The sequence below is a fragment of the Anguilla anguilla genome, chromosome 12, assembly GCF_013347855.1.
Source record: "Anguilla anguilla isolate fAngAng1 chromosome 12, fAngAng1.pri, whole genome shotgun sequence".
NCBI classification, from domain to species: domain Eukaryota; kingdom Metazoa; phylum Chordata; class Actinopteri; order Anguilliformes; family Anguillidae; genus Anguilla; species Anguilla anguilla.
The window spans coordinates 34,462,654-34,481,420 of record NC_049212.1 but is presented as its reverse complement, the minus strand read 5'-3'; the positions used below and the strand labels follow the sequence as shown (position 1 = coordinate 34,481,420).

General features: G+C 43.1%; 1 protein-coding gene across 6 annotated transcripts in view; it reads right to left on the bottom strand.

The window, feature by feature from the left end:
* Positions 1-18,767, bottom strand: part of LOC118210090 (cell adhesion molecule 2-like) — a 331,663-nt gene that overhangs the window by 18,369 nt on the left and 294,527 nt on the right. For all 6 annotated transcript variants that reach the window (XR_004761803.1, XM_035385956.1, XM_035385957.1 and 3 more), the window contains 3 exons: positions 7,013-7,174; positions 5,930-6,020; positions 4,641-4,819 (listed from right to left, as the gene is read on the bottom strand). Coding sequence is in view for 5 of the 6 variants with exons in the window: in XM_035385956.1 (XP_035241847.1) it covers positions 4,641-4,819; positions 5,930-6,020; positions 7,013-7,174 (432 nt within the window). In the remaining variant the exon portion in view is untranslated. The remainder of the gene's footprint in view (positions 1-4,640; positions 4,820-5,929; positions 6,021-7,012; positions 7,175-18,767) is intronic.

Genomic DNA, 18,767 nt, shown 5'->3' with positions numbered 1-18,767 from the left:
ATTGTTTTAACAGTTTTTATGCCACAAGTACTTACATGAGCTACATGACAGTAATGGAGAGCACGTGGTGTACGGGGGAAGGAAAACATTTACAAACAGCAGGAAGACGCAGATGTTGATCGCTCAAAATAAATGACTTATTGCTGTCCAGCCCTGGCATGGATCTAGTGATATTATAACGTTGATTTATTCTCCTCTCCACCAGAACAAAAGGAGAGCACCTTCATAAAGACAATTTCTAATGAAATCTCAAAGCCAAATGAAAGGCAATGAACAGCGTAGTTACCGCTGATGAGACAAAGAAGCCGGTGCGATTTAAAAAAGAAAATAATTAATTTAGACAGTGCACTGGCACCTAATTACCTCAAAGCAGGGAAGTTGTCAGGTTTGCCTCATCAAGATCATTTGTTACCCTTGTTGATACACCCGGGCTTTTGTCTTCATGGAAACGGAGGAGGAACGCACACCTTTTCAGAACACCTGGATGCTATCGCTAATTAACTTTCCCTGGGTCCTCCAGAGGGGGAAAGAAAGTTTGGAGAAAGTTGGGCAAAAAAAAAAAAAATGAGTAAAACAGTGAGCAACAGAGCCTGAATCCTCACAGGCAGTGAATAGCTCGGTACTTCCTGTTATGAACTTTCATTACATTGCTATTCCTGGAAGTGTAATAAGCACTGGTATCTCGGAGAATAAATAATCAGCTTTGGTACACATGTGCTTGTGAAATCTTCAGGAGGTTTGTTTTAAAAAAAGGCATTGTGATTTTCCTCCTTGTTGGCTGTAGGCCTGTGTCTCGGAACCGTCCTGCTGGTGACATGGAAACCAGGCAGCGTTCCAGAGTGCGAACAAATTTAGCAAGTTAGCGATTTAGCGGCTAACATGATAGAAGCCACACTTTAAATTCACCTTCATTAATTGTTTTTTTTTAACCTCCCATAGTGCATCTCAGCATGTCAACAAGCCAATCTCGCTGACCATATCGTGTAGAGGCGAAACGGCACAGGTCTCACAGCCACGTTTAAATATATGGCAAGAAATGTGCATAAAATATGTATTAACAGTCTCTGAGTACATATTTCATAATATTACTATATTGCTACATCTTTATATATGCAAATAAATGTCATAAAAATGGCCAGTTCTGAATATTTAAAAATATATTCATGATATATTTGAAATGTAAGTAAATATATGATGTAAAAGGACTTGTCTAATAAATACAAATATAAGTACATATATCAAAATGCATGTAGTTCCCATATCCATTTATCAGTTTTGCATATGGGATGCTACACATGAACCTGCTTTCAATGCCACCTCTTTGCGAAAGCAGCATTCCAAACATCACCTGTGGAACACTGTGCTTATGTCCTTGTGATACACAGTAAAATGTCCAAAGGTGATCAGATTTTATCGGTTAGAGTTCAATTAACCCTGGACATTTTACTGCGTATGGGCTTTTATGGATGGAATGAGCATCGTCCTCTCTGTGGCTGTTTGACATGTCAAATGTCATATATTTCATTCTTGAGCTTGCAGCTAAATAGCACATTTAGACAAATTTAGGGCTGGCTGCATTTCGTCTTTCACCGATGTTGAATCACACTCCAGTTTTTAAACAACAATAAGGGCCTGATTTACCAAGATCATTAGCAGGTGCAAAGCCTTTTTAGCACACGCAAAACCAATAGCACACCCTTTCTGTTTTGCACAAATCATCGGTTGGGTTATTATTTTTGCCTGTGCTAAAAGGTTTTGCAGATGCTAAAAGACTCAATAAATCAGGCTCTAAATGTCTGCACAGGCTGCTAACGGTTAGCCTTCGAAGGACAGCGGTGGAAACAGCAGAGCTCTATGATGATTTTCTTTTCTTTTGCCATTCTTGCAGTGCACCAGGAAAAACAATGATTACATCTGCCCGTATATCATACCTGCTGTACTTGCTACTCTCCACAAACCTGTCCAAATTTTTACAGGAAGATGGAGGAAGTTTTTTTTTGCCATAGCTGGTGCTTCGGTTGACCCTCATATTATGCTGTCATTTACAACGTTGTCGTTTTATAGACGAGTACGAGGCTCTCCCTGCTACTCTACGCCACTATTTGTCACGTCTTTCGATCCCTATATCCCTATATCGGTCCGCTCTTAATGTGCGTCGCTCAGCGAACGCGTTTAAATAATTAGAATTAAAATTGGAAACGGTGATAAATTCCAGTCGCGTGGCTTCGGGTGACATTCACTGCTTTTCGGCGCTCGCGTCGTTAGCAAATTAGGTTCATCGGAGGGAGCCGAGCTCAGTCGATGTGAGGAGACTGCCGTCCTTGTACCTTGATGGATACTGGATCTCCACAGCCAAATGTATTTCTGTAAAGTTCCTTTCAAAGGTAATGAGGTTCTTTTTCATTCCGTCGCCTGGCTTTGCTCTTTTTGCCGTTCTGCACGCCCGACACACCCCCTATCTGAGTCTTCGCAAAGCCATACTCTCTTTTTTCAAAGGGAGGGAAAGACAAATCCGCAACGCTTAAGACGGGGTAAAAATTAAATGGAAACATTTTAATATTGTTTGAAAATGAGCAATAAGTGCTTGAGTGTTTTTGGGAGTTTCGTCAATTAGCGAGCAGCTGCTTGCAATCATCTTTGTGAAATTAGGTTGCAAATAATTTTTGCAGCTTATCATAATTTATAATAACTGATAAGTGTTGCAAAAAATACTGTCAGCTCATGCTTGATTGGAGTATGATATCATAAGTTTATTAGACTCTGTGGGGGTTTCCATTTCTCATACTGTATGGAGCTTGTCTTATATAACGAAATAAAGACAGACATGGAATAAAGAGCCAAGTTCGGGAGTCCTCCTCGGAACTGGTGTCTGTTGACCGGAGTGCCATTCTATTGGACCGGGGAGTCACTGACATGCAAAATCATTACAAACTACCACTAAATTTCTTCCATCAGTTTCTCAGACCGGTCATTACATTTTCCAATCGGGATCACAGACTGGACCAGTGAAAATGACTTTAAAACCGGATGTCTGGCAGCTCTACTCACACCTGCAATGGTTCAATTACTGGGATTCAGTTCTGGACTATGGGATGCAATCATATCACCAACAATCATGGCTTCCTAAGAAGAACACGCCAAGAGACCAAGTAACTAATTATTTGCTATAATTAATTTTAATAACTGTAATATTTGTTTCTATATTCTATATTTGTTTCTTTTCAGCAGGGGCTAAAAAGTCACTCTCTTTATCATTGTTCTGTCCATCTTAATTAAATGAAATCAACATAATCAGCAAATAATATAGAGCTTTCAATTTGGGATCGTTCGGCAGTAACTGCTACAGGGGAACATAGTTTGGCATGAGCATTATCCTTGTTGAACACACATCTGTTCGCTGGGAGGGTACACCAGTCAAGAGCCAGATGCCAGTTATTTAAAAAAGTTATTACTGAAAAGTTATTACTGAAAAGTTATTATTGAAAAGTTATTTTTAAAGTTTTCACCGTTTCTCCAGAGCTTACCTTGATCTCCTAAAAAGGTTCTGAGGCATATGTCTGCAGTGTTTTCCTGTACTATCTTGAAAAGTTTTATTCCTTCTGGAAAATACCTACTGTGAACCGATCTGTGACAGTCTATAAAGTGTGTCATACTAAACAAAACTTGATTTGCTGATTATTGATTGAATAATTCCAGTTTGGTTAAGACGCTCCAAATCAAGACAAAGTGATGACCTTCGCCTGTCTTCCAGGTGTGATCCTGACTGGAGGAATTCTAAATACACTCTTCCCTCACCTATTGCCGACACTGCGTAATGCTGACAGGCTGAATCTCACCGAATCCCAACCGCGGGTGTGGTGGTGCAGTCCAAAAACCTGGATTTCCTACTGTCAGTCACACATGCTGTGGGCGGGGGGGTCATGTTTATTCCAAAGACACCTTTGGAATTGTAACTATAAACGGCAAAGAGGGGAGCGTAGGGCACAGCCATAAAACACTTTGCGGTTCACGAGCACGGACAAACGCTGCCTTTTGTAATCCTGAATGACGCCCGCCAAAAAAAGGAAACAAATCTCACAAAACCCGGGGCCCGGTTGTGCGCCTCCCCGAAAAACACTAAATCTGCGCCATTTCAGATATTCAGTATCCATCTTCCATTTTTAGCTTTACTGCCTCTAACGAATGCTATCCGCGGCTCCCGCAGAAGCACTGACGATACGTTTTCCCTGACACTCTGCCTCCTTCGGCTCCTGCGCCGCTCCCGGATTAACTTATCTTTCCCGTTTGGCATTCTTCTAGCACAGCAGTAAATATTGCTTCCGCTGCAGTTCCCCCGCACCCCGCACCCCGCACCCCCACCCCATGTTTCTTTTGGAGAGGTAAGAAGGGGTAAGAAAAAATAAATGCTCTTCCTAAGGGTAGAGCTTACCTTAGAACGGTTAACGGACTGGACCCCGGAGGTGAACGGTTAGAATACGAGACCCGAGGGGGGGGGGGGGGGGGGGTAGGGGGCAGGACTTGGAAGCTAATTGCCCTGTCGTTTTATCACGCGTCCGGGGTTTGATCGCGGGTCCTGTCAGCGGTACCGGGGGGGGGGGGGGGCGAAGGCTTGAAGCCGTACGCCAAAGCGCGGCACTCACCGTATACGAACAGCACGTATTCGGCGCCGCTGGTCCCCAGGTGGTTGCTGGCCTCGCAGCGGTACGTGCCGTTGTCGGTCTTGTTCAGGGACGTGATGGTCAGCTCCTGGCCCTCCACGATCATTCGGTCGATATCGGGCAGCTCGCCCCCGTCTTTGGTCCACAGCACCGGGTCCGGTCTGAGGAACAAGCGGGGTACACAGAAGCACAACTCAAAATCTAATTAGAAAGTCTCTTGAAATCTACCAAGACACCACAAAGAAATTTTTTTTTTTTTTTTCCCAATCTGAACTTCCAATTAATTTCTCTGTGTGCCCACTGGTTTTCGCTGACATTCAGTAGCTTAGGTTTTTTAAATGCTCATTTTATGAGATTGGAAACTGAATACGTTTTTGCCCTCATGTGTCATAAATGGTAAATTAGTGCGTTCTCACATACGAATTCCAGTGTGTGGAACTGTGACTACGATAGCTAGCTTTTTCAGCAGGGCAGAGCAGCAGACTACAGGTACAAGGGTTACCGCTGGAAACGTTTGCCACTATTGTCAGGCCTGTCAATGGTCAACAGAATCACATTTTTATGTGGTGCCTGTTCACATATTGGCACGATATATGTACAAATCACTAGTTTTAAGTGTTCAGTTCAGAATTACATTGTAGTTGTATTACACACAAAACAAGCAAATGTCTTTTATATGGGTGCATTAATGTAAAATTATGGCAGGAAATGTATGATACTATAAAAAGTAGCCCTTTCAATCATAAATATTGCTGTTATGTCTAGGAAAAATGCTGTCTGTACTGTGAGTTATCACATTTTACGTGTAAATAACCTTCACTCTTCACTAAACTCAACAAGCCTTCACAAACAACTTTAATTTTATTTAAGAAATGCTTTGTGTGGGGGATTTTTGTTTCCCCCTCATTATCGTAAATGCCATTCGAGGTTACAGTTTAGTAAGATAATGAAGCAACAAAAACTACAGTCAAAGAGTTTACCATTGTCTCAGAGAAATTTAATTTCAAATATTCAAGTGTGCTGCTTCAGAAAGGGCTAAGTGGCCACATAACATAATGAAGTACTGTAACAAAACAACACAACAATATAAGGAAATATTAAGAAAGCATTTGTTTGTATTTCACTCTATAGAATCCTTTAAAAAAATCCCTGTCTATTTTACCTGATTAGCTACATTATTATGTATATTATCTGTATGTATATGTATATGACCATGTGATGATGTAATGCATTCTACTGTACGCCTCACTTATAAAAGGTACATTACTTACAAAGGATTGCCTTTGGACACACACTCCAGTTTCAAGTACTGCCCTTCTTGTGGGAACGTCAACGAGTGTATGATCTCTACACGGGGAGCATCTGTGGACGAATGACAGAGACTCAAAGAAGTTAAAGAATAAATAAGCAGAGTGATGTCCCACAATCCCTCATGTGCATAAGTGATTACTTTTAAACACAGATGTTTCAGCATTTAAGATTTCTTTAGTGTTTTTCACACCAAAGAAAGACAGCGTACTACTTTATTTCGGTGATTACGCACCCAATCAAGACTGAGCGCAGGATTATTTTGTTTCAGTCTTTCCCAGCATACAAATACTGTACTCGGAGAATGATGCACCTGCCAGTAGAATTCACACTTTTCTGTAGCTCACAAGCCTATCACACAACCGCATGCAATTAGTCTGAAACCATGGTTCTTGAAGAATGTAGGAGGTTAAGACCTGCCCTGAAAACACACCCTGACCTGTAATGTGTATTTTCTATTGCATCTTGTACTTTCCTTAGTGCTTGGCTCTACAACTGACTCCATCCAGCAGTTATTGCGCCTTGTATCATTGTCTTGATGATGTAGCTTGTAATGCCTCCTAGTTTTGACTTTTAGCATAGGCTAGGTCAGAGAGTAATGTTTACTGTATGAACTTGATTTAATGTGTTCATGGCTATGAATAACTGTACAAAATGTGTATTGTACCTTATCAGGCTTGTGTTTTGTGGTTGTTCCAATGACCTTTGGTATGCACTTATTGTACGTCGCTTTGGATAAAAGCATCTGCCAAATAAATGTAATGCAATGTCTGTGACTTAATTGATTTTCTAAGTCCTGTTTTTTTAGCATCGTTCTGTGCACTGACTAGGATAAGAGAGCCTACTAAGTGCTTAAATTAAACGCACAAGGGTTTGTAGGGGGGTCATTGTAATTCACTTAATGAATTGGAAGAACCTCAAGGAACACTATGGGTGTTTTTTAAATCCCTGAACTCACTGAATTGAAATGGAATTAATGCCAAACCCCAGGGTGCAGAAGTGTAAACACAGGGCTGCCCCTGCTGAGGGAGGAGGTGGTTACTCACAGTGGACCTCCAGAACCTCCGTCGCCTGGTGGGAGGAGGAGGTGAGCGACACGTGGTCCACCCTGCAGGTGTAGGCCACTCCATCATCGTTGCGGTCCACCTGGAGCTGCAGAGTGCTCCTCACCGTGAACGTCTTTCCGCTGGCGTTCACCTCCTTGGCACCTTCAAGCAAATCAGGGGAAAGCACGAAGAACAGCAGCCAATCAGATGAGTGTTAGGATGTCGTGCTCTGTAAAGCATGCAGATCATCAGCCAATCGGATGCAGGTAAGGATATCAGCTGATTTTTGTACGTCTGTTCTCCGGCAATACTTTTGCTGTCATTCTGCCTGAGTCTTACTGCTTTGAAATATTAACTGGCCACATTGTGATGCACAGTATTAACGCTTTCTCTTTGGCAAATGAAGCACCTGTCCACCAATATGAGAGAAACTGTGAAAAATTTATAGTAAGAAAGAAAAAATGGAACATCAGTAAACGGACGGACATGGATCAAATTGCTGCCTGATCTATTGTACACCTTGAAGGTAACCTTGAAACTTGAGCTCTGATGGTTAAATGAATGGGTAGCTAAACAGATAAATAAATGCACTCGCTTTTCAATTTCTCAAAAGAGCAAGGTAAAGTGGTCTTTTGCCCTTTTGCATTATTCATAGTAGGGTGGGGGGGGGTTGGCTCTGGCCTGACCCCTCCCCTCAGAAGACAGGAAATTGATATTGAAAACACTGACAGGGGATTAAGAAAAAGAATTTGTCAATTTGAAAGCGTCCGCCTTGAATGATGCAGGCCTTGACTGAGTAATCACGGACCTCTGAAGGTCTCCAGCTCAGGGCACACACGTGCACACACACTGCCCATGTCTAATGTGCACCCGTGTGTCCGTCAAACAGGCTGGTCTAGACTTCTCGTCCTTGATTAGGGCAATTTCCAATCATCCTCCCTTCTTCAACATCTATTCCAAAAACCGTTTCAGTACACACAATATTGATTGTTTTTTTTTTTTTTTCTTTTTTAAGGGCCGGTGGGAGGGGGGGGATGATCAGAGAGGGTGGGGTTTCTAAGCCTCGCGCTGTCTTCTGCATTTAGGCCTGTACCCCTCGGCTTTGAAGCTGATAAATTACGAGGCAACATTGACCTCTGAGCTGGAAGCATGTTGTCTGTTACTGATATTGATTCTCCATCACCGACCCTGAGAGGAGCAATTCCTTATGCTGCCGGCTCGGCGGAGCTCAGCCTGTCTGCTCCTGGTTCAGCACAACCGGCCCAGACGACCTAAACCCAGGAGAGATAACCCACTCTCACACTCCACAATCTTTACAGGAGCGGCTCAGACCACCTAAACCCAGGAGAGATAACCCACTCTCACACTCCACAATCTTTACAGGAGCGGCCCAGACCACCTAAACCCAGGAGAGATAACCCACTCTCACACTCCACAATCTTTACAGGAGCGGCCCAGACCACCTAAACCCAGGAGAGATAACCCACTCTCATACTCCACAATCTTTACAGGGGTGGGCCAGACCACCTAAACCCAGGAGAGATAACCCACTCTCACACTCCACAATCTTTACAGGAGTGGCCCAGCCCACCTAAACCCAGAACCCACTCTCATACTCCACAATCTTTACAGGGGCGGGCCAGACCACCTAAACCCAGGAGAGATAACCCACTCTCATACTCCACAATCTTTACAGGAGCGGCCCAGACCACCTAAACCCAGGAGAGATAACCCACTCTCACACTCCACAATCTTTACAGGAGCGGCCCAGACCACCTAAACCCAGGAGAGATAACCCACTCTCATACTCCACAATCTTTACAGGAGCGGCCCAGACCACATAAACCCAGGAGAGATAACCCACTCTCATACTCCACAATCTTTACAGGAGCGGCCCAGACCACCTAAACCCAGGAGAGATAACCCACTCTCATACTCCACAATCTTTACAGGAGCGGCCCAGACCACCTAAACCCAGGAGAGATAACCCACTCTCATACTCCACAATCTTTACAGGAGCGGCCCAGACCACATAAACCCAGGAGAGATAACCCACTCTCATACTCCACAATCTTTACAGGAGCGGCCCAGACCACCTAAACCCAGGAGAGATAACCCACTCTCACACTCCACAATCTTTACAGGAGTGGCCCAGACCACCTAAACCCAGGAGAGATAACCCACTCTCACACTCCACAATCTTTACAGGGGCGGGCCAGACCACCTAAACCCAGAACCCACTCTCATACTCCACAATCTTTACAGGGGCGGGCCAGACCACCTAAACCCAGGAGAGATAACCCACTCTCACACTCCACAATCTTTACAGGAGCGGCCCAGACCACCTAAACCCAGGAAAGATAACCCACTCTCATACTCCACAATCTTTACAGGGGCGGGCCAGACCACCTAAACCCAGAACCCACTCTCATACTCCACAATCTTTACAGGGGCGGGCCAGACCACCTAAACCCAGGAGAGATAACCCACTCTCACACTCCACAATCTTTACAGGAGCGGCCCAGACCACCTAAACCCAGGAAAGATAACCCACTCTCATACTCCACAATCTTTACAGGGGCGGGCCAGACCACCTAAACCCAGGAGAGATAACCCGCTCTCATACTCCACAATCTTTACAGGGGCGGGCCAGACCACCTAAACCCAGGAGAGATAACACACTCTCATACTCCACAATCTTTACAGGGGCGGGACAGACCACCTAAACCCAGGAGAGATAACCCACTCTCATACTCCACAATCTTTACAGGGGTGGGCCAGACCACCTAAACCCAGGAGAGATAACCCACTCTCACACTCCACAATCTTTACAGGGGCGGGCCAGCTCCGTAGCTCAAATACGGGCTTGCTCATCTAACATTCTCTCCGTCTAATATCTTCTCGTTCCTTACACTATTAAAGAGCGTTTAATCTCCTTAACGATCTCTTATGTGATCTGAACCACATTTCAGGATGGAAAATGGCTAATGGACTATTTAATTGAACCTGGAGAGTGCCCAAATGCTGAAATCCTAATTTTCACTTATCTTTGAGAAGAAACCTTTTCGATTCCAGTCTTTTGGAAGGGTACCCTACAGCCATTAAATGTTTGAACATTCTTCATGCCAAAAGCAAGGTGACTTTGAAAAGTATTACTTCGCCTGATAGGAAATCAGGTTGATCTACAATTAAGAGCACATCCAACAACTATGCATTTTGTCATTTTATTGATACATTTTGACCAATTTATTTGGCATCCTCTATATATTTTTCAAGTTAAATTACATAAGATTTCACTATAACTGGTTTACATGTACTCCCCCACCCTTATTTAAAAGGCAGTTTCCATTTTCCTTCCTTCATCTTTGCCATGTTTAGTAGCCAGTTCACCACCACGGTTTCAAAGGCAGACGACATCTTTAAATGTGAATAACACTTTAGTAAGCTGAATTCATTTGTTCACAACAAAGTAAACAAGGCACTTCCAAAGTGTCCGTCAGAGAGATATGAGAGAGAGAGAGAGAGAGAGAGAGGGAGAGAGGGAGGGAGGCTTTTTTAATACATAAATTATATCACATCATTTCACTCAGGGTTTGCGCATCAACTTCTGAGCTGAAACAAGTGAAAATAAGCAGCAAATGGAAAAATCTGAAAAAAAAATTATGACGGCATTTCCAGAATGTGCTGCATCGTGCAGCTTTTGGAAAAACATGCGAGAAAATATCATTCAGATAACCTAAAAGAACTGTGAACACCAGGTCTACAGTACGTGACACTTATTTAATGATGGAAGTTAAAACAAGAGCATCCAAATCAACCTTTAGCGAAGCATGAAGTTTCCTTTAAAAACTTGCACAGTTTCCATTTTGTCATTATTATGCTAATCCTAACAAGTTACACACATTGGCAGACTGTACATAATGAAAATAAATGGCTGTTTGGTATAGTAATTTCAGTAAATGTGCATAAAATGCATGCTGGACTGAGCCTTCACTGGAATGGCTGATCTCTGTTCTGAATGTTGGATATACAGCACAGTCCTTAAGTATTTGGACAGTGACACAATTTCTGTTGTTTGTCTCTGTACTCCAGCACATTTAGATTTAATAATGAATATGAGGTTGAAGCACAGACCGTCAGCTTTAATTTGAGGGTATTTACATTGATTTTGGGTGATCTGTGTTACAGCCCATTTTACACATATTCCCCCATATTTGTTTCACTGTCCAAATATTTATGGACTGCACTGTACATTGCACACTGGGCGCTAATGCAATATATTTAATCAGTAAGATGATACACTTCAATAGCATTCTCTGTCTTGTGGCTTTGGAGCACTAGGACATGACCAGGGGGTCTTGGCTTGAATCTGAAGTGTAACATTTCTCTTACATTACATTTCTGGCATCTAGCAGACACTCTTGCCAGAGAGAGATTCAAATGCAAACATATGTGCAAGGATCAAAGGTCAAGTGGTCAATAAGTTACTCCAAAATGCGGAAAACAGCACTGCGGATTGAGTTAAAAAAAATAAAAAAAATAAAAATTAATAACGAGGACAGAGAAAATAAATATCCAGTGAAACGATGAAGCGCGCGCTCGGCCAATGTGCTCCTCGGCACCGCGGGTGTTCCAAAACCGGGGCTGGAGCGGGCAATATGATAGCAGCCTGTTTTTCCGGCTCTTTCTGACAGGGGGGGTCGGGAGGGCAAGCTGTTTGGCTCTGAGCGGATGTCTCTCTCTTCCTGCTACCACCACCCCCCCCCCCCCACCATCACCACCTCCTCCTCCTCCTCCTCCTCCTCCTTCTCCTCCGCCTCCCCCTCTTCCCCACTCCACCCCCCACCTCCCCCCCCCCCCCCACCTCAGACTACTTCTTCTCCCTGCAGTGTCAATGCTATCGCGGCTGTCACTCAGAATCTACCTAAGGGAACTGAGTTTTGTTGCGGCCCTACAGAAGAGCATCTAAGCATGCAGGAATATCATTCGGAAGACCGAATAAAAAAAAAAAAAAAAAACGAGAATTGCTTTTGAGCCCAGTGCCTCTAGGGGGGTAGGTGGGGGGGGGGTGGATGGTGGCAATGGGAGGAGGGAGGGGGAGGGGGAGGGGGGGGTGTGGAGAGAAACTCTTTATTCAGGAAACACAAACAAATCAACAAACTCAGTCAGTCAGTCTGTGGCACCATGCGTTTAGTTTGCAGACAGATGATTTCTGAAGCCCGCTGCACAGAGACTGAAACTGAGCCTGGGCTTCCAGCAGAAAACAAAGAATTAGAGCAGCCAAAGTTTTTATTTTTCTTTTTTTTCTTTTTGACAGCTCAGCTACAGTATGTGGAATGAGCACAGAAAGTTCCTTGTAATCAGACCGAGTATTTTTTTTGAAAAAATGTACTTCCACCTTACCCCATATTATATCCATAAGATTTGAAGGTTTGATTATAAAACTACTTTAACTGCCCTGACAAAGAATTGTAACAAAACCTACGCAATCTCCATTAGAAGTGTTAAAGCTAATGTGTTAATGCCATTATAGGCAGTGCTGTCTTCTTTCTTGAAATGCAATAATTTATCTTGATATTAATTTTCAAAAAGAAAATTCTCTATAAGTACTGCAGGAGGGGTTTCAGTGGACTCCTGTCTTTGGCTTTTCACATAAATAACTGCAAGTGCTAGTGTTTTTAAAAAAATATATAATTTAAGCAGTTTGGTTAATCGGTTTTCATGATGGCTAAACTTTACATTTTAAGTACTTAAGCAGTCACTCTTATTCAGAACGATTTACCCAGCTTATATGTTTACATACGATCCATTTTTATACAGCTGGATATCATCTACCAAAGCAAGTCAGCATAAGTTCCCCGCTCAAGGGTACAACAGGAACACCACATCCGGTCAACCTACACCAGTGGTAATCAAACCCTGTTCCTGGAGCTCTACCGTTCTGAAGGTTTTCATTCCAGCCCTAACAAAGCACACCACATTCAACAGCAAGAGATCTTGCCGAGCTGCTAATTAGCAGAATCAGGTGTGCCAAATTAAGGTTGAAGTGAAAACCTACAGGACGGTAGATGTCCAGGAACAAGGCCGGTTACTACTGCCCTACAACCCTGGAGCGGCAAACCCACTTCTCTAACTGTTATACTACACCGCCACTGTCAAACTTGCCAAACTGTGTTTCAGGAAAGAAACAAGCACCTGGTGTCGACTGTGAGTCAGTTGAGGATACATGCTGATTTGATCCAGACCATACGTTATTCAGCAAAAAAAAAAAAAAAAAAAAAAAAAAAATACTGGAAAAAAATTGAAATGAGGATTATTGTCATGGGATTCACCGCACGGGCATTGAGGAAAAAGTTCTGGAGTTGTGGAGAGCGCACGCATTTATGATGTTGTGTGTTCCTTCCTTCCCTCTTATATGCAAGGTTTGTTCAAGGGTGTCCCCCAGAGACAGAGCTGGGCTGACAAACAACGGTAGCAGGGCTGATCTTGCACACCCAGGGACAGCATAGCACAGCGTTTCGCACAGCGTTTCGCCCGCTTGCTTTTCATTAGGGAAGCTTCTCATACCCGCGAAAACACCGGGAGCATCCTCTCTGACTGACAGGTCTCTTTTCTGACACGGGGTGGCTGTCGGAGGACTTGCCGCTGAAGTGTCTTCTCCCTCATGCCTTTGAGTGTGTGACTTTCTATCGGCACGTCGACTCTTTAATGCAGCGTCTTGCTCTTTATCTGAGAATAGAGGGATGACGCTAAGAACAGCGAAAGAGAGGACGGGGCCTGGAGCGGATCTCTGACAGCACTTAACCCTTTAGTGTTTAGTCCGGGTCACACCGACACAATTCAAACTCTTAGGGAAAGAGGGATGACACTTTTGAGAGATGTAGAGATGTAGTTACTAAACCAGCATGAGTCTGGTTTTTGTTTTGATTTCTATTTGTTGTTCATCGTGTATATTTGCTTTATGTCTTTTTATGCCCAATTGTTTTCTTTCAATATAATAGAAAAGAATAAGATAAAGATGAAAAATAATTGAAAATTGATATAAATATCAATAATCTACAGCACTAACAGTAACCACTAACCATAGTTTATATTGTCTACAATTGAGATAATTAAATATGGAATATATTTGCATACAATTTATATTAGTATTCCTTTAAAATCCCAATGATGTCCTGGATATATTTGACCCTAAGAGTAAAATGTCCAGTGTTAATTCAATTTCAATAGGGACCAAATGTACAGTGAGAGTTGATTTAACACAGCTGCTAATCAGTAAATAGAACAGAAGGGTTAAAGCAGCCCCCACCCCACCACATTCCTGCTGATATTAAACTTGTTGATATATGAATCATCTTTCAGAATATATGTATACATGTACTCAGCCCTGATCTGTTCTTTGTGAAAGCTGAATAAATATCAGAACTCTGCGATAGATCTTTAGCTGAGGGTGGCAGCAGGGCAGCCCGTATTTGTTTTTTTTTCTCCCCCTCTCTATTCTGTTCATTTGAAAGTACATGCTATTTTCAGAGCAATACATAAGAGTACTACATAAAAGGCTTGAATGGATTAAAAGACCGACTTTACAGCTGAAGAATATACAGACAGTCAGCGAAGGCTGGTTCACTAGCCTTGGGCAAGTCGAACTCTGCAGTGTAATCTGGTATCAGCTCTAAAGGTTCTGCTGATAACCGCCATCTAAGACGCAAATACGATGTACGTGCGTGAGTCCTTTGATCTAACGCTGAGGACAACAGTCTCTTCCTCTTGCAGATACAGCGTAGTGATTTTCCACCGTGAAACTCAGGTATGTTAGATATAAACCAATTATTAGCATTGCTACCACCAAAGTCAATTTTAACTTATCAAAAAAAAAAAAGCTATAATAATTGCTTTTACGGCAAACAAAACAATACAATGGAAGTCTGAGGGGGACCCTGCGTGCTAATCTTCGGTACACACACCGCCATACGTAATTACCTTCATAGCAGGACATAATTTGCTGCAAATGAATGTAATCTTTTACACCTCTGATTTCATTCTTGGGGGTATCATACTCAGAGCTCCAGTAATTGATTTGCTTTTCCTGGTGTTACAAGTGCTCGGCGTGTGCCAGCGCGGCAATGATTAACATTTCATTTACAAAGGAAATCAGAATTTAAAGGCTGATTTCCAACCCCAAACAGCAGGGACTTTGGAGAAGATTAAGAAAAAAAAACAAAAAAAACAAAAAAAAAACATCAATAAATAAATAACAGACAAAAGGCGATTAAATAATTTAGCCTGGTCGTCTTCTATTTTAAAAGAAGGGAGAATTGCTGGTGTACTCAATTTCGACTGGGTGCGATGTTCGTGTTAACTACAAGTGCAATTTCTGTGGAATGGGACCACTTAAAAGACATCGCCTGCATTATCCAACAGACACCCGATTAACCCTTTGAGCTGTATTTACGTAACCACTTTTCTTTTTGGGTAGCCTCCGGGGACAGCTTACACTATGGTATGTTACTGGCTACACTAAAAGCAGCACGATGCATCTCTAAATTATTCCAGAAAACAAATATGGCTGCTCTATTTTGTCCTGGATTTCTATCCCGGTGCTCCTTCTCTACACAGGGCATGTGTTGATCCACATGGAAAAAAATGAACAAGTAAATCTTTCGTTTTTCTTTTTTTTGGGGGGGGGGGGGGGGGGGGGGTTGAAAAGTGTGTGCACAGTGCTGCTGTAAATGGAGTAGAAAGAGTTTTCCAATACAGGTGCATTTTGATAAGAAGAAAAATCCGCTTACTGGACTTTCACTCCATTACACGTCCTGAGCATTAGCCTGTATGTGCCCTGGAGTGGCTGAGGAGCAGAGTGTATGTGTCCTGGCAGTCCTTACTCATCTCCCCTCTCCTCCTCATCACCCTCTCCCTCCCTCTACTCCTTTCTTGTCCATCCCTCCTTAGCTCTCTCTCATTCTCTCATTCTATCTCTCTCTCTCTCTCTCTCTCTCTCACACACACACACACAATTAGCACTTTTCTCCTCCACTGAAACTCTTTCAGGCTTAGACAAAAAGCATTATTGTAAAGGGGAAACACAAGTATCCCCAGCGTCAGCAGAGCATTTCTGGGCTTACTGTAAGTGCATATACCTGTATTAGACAATATTTTTGAGGCAGAATTCACTACTACTAAAATACCAGTGAGACCACTAAGTCTCACAAGCTTCAAGGGATCAGCAAAAAGACTCTCCTATTTTTTAAACGCAGTGTATAATTTTAAATGTATTTTTTGCCTGTTCCTGGTGATGTCTCTTTTGAGTTTCTTGCCACCATAATCTTAAAATGGGGAAGCAAGATAGTGCTTCAGCATTCATCACTACTACAAGTAAATAGTAAATACATTTAACACTGAATGGTCTAGAAAAACAAGAGAGAAGCATGTATTTTTTAAAAATACACATGGGATGACACTCTTAAAGTGTGCGTGTGTGTGTGTGTTTTTTGCCTCAAAATGATGCATATTTCAGAAATATAAATTGAACCCAAACCAGGTTGCAGAATAAGGACCAAAATAACAACAACAAACCTTGTCATTGGGATTAAGGTCTGGCTGATGTAAAAATGTGCTAGCCAACTGCTTAAACCTGTGCAAAACTACTCACTAACTCACTAACTCACTGCTTACAACGGTATATATCATATTGGCTGAATCTAGTTAATAATGGTTGATGCATTGAATTATCCTCTGGCCACACTATCTAGCAGATAAAAATGGCAAGATGGAAAAAAGACAGGGCCAAATTACATTGCTGAATGTAGCAAACACGGAGTTGCATTATTTTGTTAAGATAGCGTGGGTTTGGTTCAGAATTGCTTCCTGCAACCTGGATTTTTTCACATTGATAGCTTGACAGGCAGTCCCATTTCCAGCGGGTGTACGTGTGTTTACAGATATACAGGGAGCGCTTTGTGTATGCGGGGGAAAAAAAAGCAAAGGCTCTTTTGTGGAGATTTGGTACACTGATGGAGGTTCACATCATATCTGTAAAGTTTTGGTGACAGCTCAGCGACGCGCTGAATCCTTAAGCGTCTGACTTTAAAAAAAAAATGCAGATCCCGCCTTATCCGCACGTCCCCGATGCGTGTGAGAGATTGCTTTCAGGGCCTTTCGCCAGACTGACAGAGAGGCAGGCTGTGATGATGTGTAGTGTTGTGCTGTTGGCCTTCCGCTGCCTCCTACGTGCGTGTCATTTCAACAGCAGCCACTCATATCACCCCCCCCCCCCCCCCCGCCGTCAATCAAACCGCCAGCCTCGGCGCAACGATCCACCTGGAAACGCTCCGTGCGCCAAATCTTCAATGCGGACCAAAATATGTCAATCACTCGAACCCCAGGCATTTCAACGCCTCTGAAATCTCACGAGTAGCCTCACAAGATGGCTGATGAAGGGAAGGTGAAAATCCATCTTTAATTAATAAATGGTACACAGTCAAATGTCCAGTGTTAATTCAACAATACCGGGGTACATATGAGTCCACAAGGGTCTGTGTGTACTCTGTGTGGTCCCGAAACGGACCATATGTACTCTGTAAGTGTTGATTTAACACCAAATAATTTACTGTGTATCTATTGCAGTATTGTTTTGAAAAAAAGAGCATATTGTATGCTTGTGTGAAACACACACACACACGCACGCACGCACGCACACACACACGCCTACTGCTTGCCTACATTACATAATAAAGAAACATTGCAATCCCAACATTTTAGTAAGAATCATTAAACAAATTAAAAATAAAATATAAAACATCCCCTGGCCTTGCAGCCCTCCTCTTGATAGACTTCAAGCCTCCATTACCATGGTAGAAGCTCGCAGCTTTTTTCTGTTACATAAAATGGCATGGTGCACCAGGGGGAGATGAAAGAAAAGAACTTAAAGCGCTGAGACTCAAGCGTTTCGAGCCCGGACGCAGTGGTGGGTCCCTGACAGCTATCTTTGAGAAATTAAATTATTTACGGCGGCGTTTTTAAGAGCGGTGGGGGTCGTAAACGCGCCGAACGCGGACTCCGGATCAGAAGCGGTGCGTCAGCTTCGGTGGCTCTAAATGGCCTTCGTGAGCCGGCCCCCCGGTTCCCCAGCGTCGAGGCGTTACACCTCCATACCCGATCACCGGCAGCTGCACAACAGAGGCCTCCTCCCACTGTTATTGCAGGGCGTGCCATTGGCCCTGAGCTCGTCGGTTTGACTGCGATTGGAGGAAACTGGTTAGCGTTTAACGAGGAATCGCCTCCTGCCGTTTTCTGTATGGGATCCCGCCCTCCAAAAGGCGCGGACACAAGCTTCGAATTTAGATTGAAACACAGGAAGGGAGAGTGTTTAGAGTGCTTCTACATAGATTATCAGGTGAATGATTTAATCCAGCCTAACAGGCTTTCACCGCCTTTCATATATAATGCCTCTATCACTCACAGACCCGCGGTTTCGGGGGTTAGAGTGCGCCGGGATACGCCAGCTGCCAAGGCAAGAAAGATTACATAACCGACTCTGTGGAGGGCCCTCAAGGGAGAGTCAAATATATAAATGAATCATGGGGTGGTAAACTGTCATTTTAAACTTCGATATCAAAGACAGTGTGTTCCGAACCGGCGGGGGGAAATGCCACGTTTGTGCCTGAAAATGCCATTAGAGGACATGTTTTATTAATGCGGTAAGCATGACTTGGACGAGCATTTCGAGATCACACTTTGAATGGAAATTTCCATTTTA